Below are 6,313 nucleotides of genomic sequence, written 5' to 3'. Positions count from 1 at the left end.
TAATCTTGTTTACTTTCGTTTTTTAGCGATAGAAAAAATTTGAAAAAAAAAAATTATTTTAATTATATAAGAGTAAAAGAAAAAAAATCAATCAATATTACATTTTTGTGCCTAATTACGTTTTTCGTTGCTAAAACTCAACTTGTTAATAAACGAAAAAGATGCTTAAATGCATATTCTAAACATTGTCTCGTCCAGTCCGCTAGCTTTAATTTTTTTACAAGAAAAGCTTTTCAAAAAAAAAAACATGATGTGTTTGAAAGTGTCCTAAAGAATTGCCTTAAAGTTTATTACAGCCAGAAAATTATTTAAAGAAAATTAAGTTGTGTTTCTATATATATACACGCGTACTATATGCATTACGTTAGCATACGTATGTTAAAATTTTTTGGCTACGATTGTGTATTTTTACTATACATCTAGTTTTATATTTATATGCAATAAATATATATTTGCTTTTTTATGCTTGCAAATAAAATAAATAATAATTGTATGAGAAAACAATGTGTTTATGATAATTTTATTTCTATTTAAATAATAATACTAAATGTGGATACTCGTTGTTGTTTAATGCGACAATTTCTTTTATTAAGCGTAGTTACATCGAATTCGATTTCCCACATCTCTGAAACATTTAGTTCCAAATTTTCTTAAAAAAAAAAAAAAGAGACAAAAAATAATTCCATCGTTAATACTTTCGCATACAGTCATAAGAGGTTCCCTAGTCTTAGTTGGTTTTTGTTTTATTCATTCATTAGTTTTATTATGCCAAACAGTGACTTGACGCTACTGTGCCTGACGTGCTTTGTCCGTACGAGAATTTGCATATAAACCTTGAGCGATTTGGAAAAAATTGCTGAAATATATTCTGTTATATGATTGGATTGTAAGTAGACTTTAAAAAGTTGAAATACCTGATCAGTTAAATGTGTATGACGAGTGTACTCGTCATGAAAGAAGTACAACAACAAATCCTTATGGAATCTCCTCATAAAATTTCATAATCATGAACGTGCATTTGCCATAATAACGTATTTTAGAAAATATTTTCGTCATTTTGTCAAGTCTCTTCATTTCAATCTAATTTCATATTACATATAACCTGTCATACGCGTCATCGTTCAATTTTTGCGACGCAATTTAATTGCGCATTTTCAAAAGAAGTTGACATAGTGCATAATTTAAAAAATCCATTTTTTTTTTTTTTTTTTTTTTTTTTTGGCTTAAATGATCTCTTAAATAGGCAAGAATAACATACAGCGACGTGGGGCACAGTTTCAAACGATTTGATTTGAAAGTTTGATTTTTCGAATACAATTACATGGCGGTGTAGGGACAGTTGAAAGTTATAATATATATTTTTTTCGCAAGACAATTTTTGAAAACGTGTAAGCAGCATAGCTCAAAAACAATCGTCGTGTTTTTCACTCAAATTTCACTCAAATCTTTGAAAAACAAAGTCTGTTGAAATACATAGGACTGTTTATTAAAGAAAATTCAACTTTTACGCTCAAATACTCGCCGCACATCATCGACCACAAAAATGTATATATTTCTAAACTATCCTACACGTTGCACTGAATATAGGCATGTAGATTATACAAATATATTTTTTTCCTAATTCAAATTTGGATCCCATATGCCACATACATTGATAGTGCTTCTCGGCATTTTTGAATTTTTTTCAGAAATGAATTTTTCTTTAATACTTCAATAATTGCTTAATAAGCTATTTGAATATTATTGTAAGCCTTTCCTTTCCTTTCCATCCCTCAGCCTTACAGTTCCTTGTTTCCTCACTAACATACACATTTGGCGAACAGTCAGCAATGCATGCTAGGAGGAACGGAAAACGTATGGTACCAGATTTACAAAAACAAAATACGTATGATCTTACTAAATGAATTTTAAAGCACGCCGTCTAAATGGCAGCTTAATCGTTAATAACGCCTTGCTGGATATCTTAAAACATTTTTAAAACATATCATACAAAATGTGGTAAAATTCATACTTTGATCAGCTAATATTGGATAGTTATAAAAAGCTCTGGAATTTCGACTACCACTAAATCGATCTCTCTCTCGTGAACAGCTCGAAATGTTTTAAATTGTGAATCACTATTGAATTATTATGTTTGTGTCTCCCTTATACTGCTAACATAATAATTTCTGTATGTAAATTGTGTGCGATCGACACCAGTAAACTGAAATGCTCATAGGAAGTATAACAAATGCTCAAAATAAATAAGCGAATTATTTTAACTGTACTAACGCTCTTAAAATCAAGTCAAATTCCTGCTGAAAACGCATACGGCTTACTATGGTAACCTTCGAAGAGGGTAACCGCCAGTAAGAGGCCAAAAGAAGTTTAATAATCGAAATTTGATTTCCATTTGTCTCACAAAATTTATGCAGCACCACTACTGCTATCTTCTTTTGTTGTTTTAAATTCTCTATTGTGAATTGTATTTAACATATTATGACATTTTTGTACAGCTGTTGAATTATTTACTTTTCTTTTTTTTACTGTTGTGTTGAAAGTATATCGTTCAAACGATGGGTTCTGATGTTATTGATCCTTTGGAATTATTGACGGATAAAGTCGGACGGCAGCCAAGATTTTTAAGTTCGGTGTACAATCCGGTTGCCTGTGCTGCGGCCGGTTTTGGTTTGGCGGCTTTTCTTAATTGGGGTTTTCGTAGGCCAGCTTTCAGCGGTAAGTCAGTATGTGACGTAACCTAATGAAAAGCTATTAAAAAAAAAAAAATTGGACAAATTTCTAGGCATTCAAAAGCATATCGCCTTTGCTATAGCTGGCGGAGTATTCGGCATATATATAGACAAGAAACGCGATGAATACTTAGCTACCCGTGATGCTATACTCCGGCACTATGTGCAGCTTCATCCCGATGATTTTCCTCCAATACGTAAGCGGTCTTTTGAACGTTAAAGAGTTAATGTCTAATAACTTAGGTGCTTTGCTTTTCAGAGCGTAAAAAGTATGCTGATGTGCTCGAGAGATGGGTGCCTATACGTTAAGAGATCGATAAATCAATAAAAAAAAAGAAAAACAAAAAATGTTTAAAACCTTAGTTAAGTTTTGATTTTAAATATTATAAATATTTCGAGAAAGAAGCAAGGAATAAATGAAAAAAGTCAATACTCCATCCAGAGCATTTGTGGGTCATTTCATAAAAACTGAATTCAGCAATTGCAGCGGAAAACAACCCCGTTTTTGTCAGCAACAAGAATTAGGAGACGCGCATGTCATGCCTTACCGTTATTATAAATTCCTATGCATTTACTGTTTGCTATTATTCGAAATTTTCTCGAAATTTGCTCTTAGTAAGTGAGTCGCGTTAGTTTCGTAAACATCGGTGAACGAATATCGTGATTTAATAAAAGTGATTGAAAGTAAATGAATATAAGGATATCAGAATAAAATTTATAAACTCTGATTGTAAGTTTGTGTGTGGTTTAAGTTAAAGATGAAAAAGAAAGAAAAACTACAATAAAATTAAAAGTGCGGTACGGTATGAAGCATTCAATATGATTTTGGAGGATGTAGTCGTAAAACGAACCAAATATGCAAATATGTCGTGAAACATCTTAGAAGGCAGAGAATAATGTATTTATTGGATTGTTTTTATTTATTTAAGAAAAATAATTTTTGAAATTTTATGAAATTTCTTCAATGCGATTCTTTGAAAAATTCATTTATCGTCAAGCTATTTTAAGAAGAAAATTATAATTAAAGGAAATGTACCTTAATGTGTGAAAAGAGTAAAAAAACAAAAAAAATCAATACTTAAATTACAGTAAATGCATCTTTACCCATTTCTGCTCTCTTCGGTCGTAGCACTTAATTCTAAAAGTAGTAGTAGTAGTTGAAGCCAAGAAAGACATTTAATGACCATACTGTCATGATGAGCCGCTACATATATATATATATATATATATATATATAGCAGTTACTGTATATGTATATATATGTATATACGTGCATACGTGCATGTTGGAAATACATTTTAGAATGGTTGCATTCACCGACATATTAGTGATAAAATATCATTTTATTTGAAATGCGAATAGGGTAACATAAGCCTAAGAATAACATTTTAATTTACGTTTGTTTGTTTACTTATTTAAAAAAAAAAGGGCCAAATTAAACAAGTAGGAAAATTTTATTCGGTCGTGACCGAATCTGTTCTACCCACCACCGTTATCTCAAAAAAGGCAAAAAAAAGGAAAAGAACTATATTTTCATGCTCCGTAATATGGAGTGGGCGCACCTGATTTTTTCCATTTTCAAAATTAAAGTGTTTGTCTCATAGGCGTGATGGCGTTGTCGACATGTTCTCTGAAAAGTTTGGGTCCCTCCCAAATTCTTTCGCAAATTTGTAGGCGACCCATTCATTTTCGCTAACGGGAGAATGTTTACCACATATACTAGACAGTTGTGCAGACAGACATATGGACAAACGAACAAACGGACATGTTTAGGTGCATTCCATGAAGGATTTGAATACTTTATGGGATATTGGAAGGTTGCCCTTGCGCGATGTAAGGGTAGCGAAAAAAAATTCAATTTTGGTCATGAAAGATTCGGCTAGATCGGCCTAAATCCCTTTTCTTATATAATTTTCTTACGGTAAAAACGCATTTTTTTCGTCTAACAGAAACATAAGCCGAAATAGACAGTAACCGTAAATTAAGAATAGAAAACAAAATATAAATAAAGCAAACGAATAAAAAAAGTCCTTTACCCACTACAAAGACACACAGTTTTCGAGTGAACAGTTTGAATCTGCATAATTAAAGCATTAAGTGCCACTTGAAAAAATGAAAAACTTAAATACAATAAAAATTTGTTTTTGAAACAACAAGGAATACAAATAATCATAAGCAACTTCTTTGTTTTTGTTCTGTAAAATTCGGGACATTGTTGTCATCGCAGTATGGCTACTAAGGTATGTAAATTGTTACAATATTTTGTATATATATATTGAAATTGTTGTTGTTGCTGATTTCTTTATAATACGCTATACCAAGCTACAAATGAAACACACACACAAAAGTATTTTTTTTTTTTTTGGGATAATCATAACTTTTTCATTTTTCACCATATACATCAGGATTGATCAGTAGATTGAAACATGTTTGTCTTTTCTTTCTTTCTATATATAAATCGATCTATTCAGAGTTAAAAAAAAGTGTTCAACGGCCGTATAGTTTATTAATACTATTACACGGAGTAGTAATAGCGTTATTCAATACCAGTGCTAGGTTCATATTCCCTTCGAGAAGAAATCATTGACGCTATTTACAAAAGCTATTCTAGTTGTCTTGGCTTCCTACGTATATTCATTTCATACAGTTTATATAAACTCTTAATCAATTAATGTATAATTTTAATTAATTAAGTTCCGCTTTGCGTCCCTTTAATCGCAAGAAGTGCAACAGTTGGAATCCAAACCAGTATTATTTTTGGACTGATTTGCTTAGATCAATTTTGAAAACAAGATAATGGTTACTCCCAAATAGGATCATGAATAATCGGCATTAATATATAGTTACGGGAAAATATATTTACTAAGGGCGAAAATTAGTCAAAAAGTAATTAATTAGATTTAATACATATTTGTGTGCGATCATGATTATTTAAAATCATTTTTAGTGTGAGTGAAAGAATACCCAAAGTGCCCCTTTACCCAGCTTGATTTTTTGTACAAAATGCAACTAATTTTAGTGATTGAAAGCGAATGAAATAAAGTCCCCACGTCTGTCATAAATATCTCACGTTTCTTCTTTTCCGCCTCTTCACAAGGATCATGTGTTTAGAATATTTCCTTTCTTCCTTTCATTGAGAAATTTTCGAACAAGACTGCTTAAGAATGCAAGAATGCTTTCACCGTCAAAAGCGAATGGAAAAGATTCCCAATGTCTGATAAGAATATGCAGTATTTCTTCTCTTTCCTCTCCTCACAAGCATCATGTATTTAGAAGATTTTCGTTCTTCCTTTTATTGACAATATATATATGAAACGCATATGTATATAAAACTAAATATATTCATATATATAGATATATATGTATGTCCCTACATATCTATATATACATCTACATTGTAGATATATGTTATATTTATTTTTTTACACGGTTACACATTTTTTTATATTATTTTGTTCTGAAGTATTCCTGCCGTATTAAAGAAGAGCTACTTATGCGATATAATGTATATGCAGTATGACGCGGCGGTCAACGTGTTAAAGCAGAGTTATCTGTACGATATTTTTGTAAGATACGATATTTCG

The 6,313-nt window shown here is 31.1% G+C and overlaps 2 protein-coding genes across 4 annotated transcripts in view; both read left to right on the top strand.

The window, feature by feature from the left end:
• The first annotated feature begins 2,511 nt into the window (after positions 1–2,511).
• LOC119632962 (NADH dehydrogenase [ubiquinone] 1 subunit C2) lies at positions 2,512–3,063 on the top strand. Its single transcript, XM_038026130.1, has 3 exons — positions 2,512–2,715; positions 2,783–2,926; positions 2,989–3,063. Exons 1-3 carry the CDS (start codon positions 2,556–2,558, stop codon positions 3,036–3,038), a joined length of 354 nt encoding a protein of 117 aa, XP_037882058.1. The 5' UTR covers positions 2,512–2,555; the 3' UTR covers positions 3,039–3,063.
• Positions 3,064–3,081: 18 nt separating this feature from the next.
• The window catches only part of LOC119632960, a 131,054-nt gene continuing 127,822 nt past the window's right edge, over positions 3,082–6,313 (top strand). Inside the window, exons 1-2 of one of the 3 annotated variants that reach the window (XM_038026127.1) lie at positions 3,082–3,527; positions 4,679–4,969. In XM_038026127.1, the coding sequence (XP_037882055.1) occupies positions 4,958–4,969 (12 nt within the window). In that variant the 5' untranslated portion in view covers positions 3,082–3,527; positions 4,679–4,957. Of the gene's footprint in view, positions 3,628–4,678; positions 4,970–6,313 lie in introns of all 3 variants that reach the window. The other 2 variants (XM_038026128.1, XM_038026126.1) reach the window with 2 other exon arrangements.

This window comes from Glossina fuscipes, unplaced genomic scaffold, assembly GCF_014805625.2.
Source record: "Glossina fuscipes isolate IAEA_lab_2018 unplaced genomic scaffold, Yale_Gfus_2 2, whole genome shotgun sequence".
Taxonomy (NCBI): Eukaryota; Metazoa; Arthropoda; class Insecta; order Diptera; family Glossinidae; genus Glossina; species Glossina fuscipes.
The sequence above is the reverse complement of the archived record's forward strand: the minus strand, read 5'-3'. Positions and strand labels throughout refer to the sequence as shown.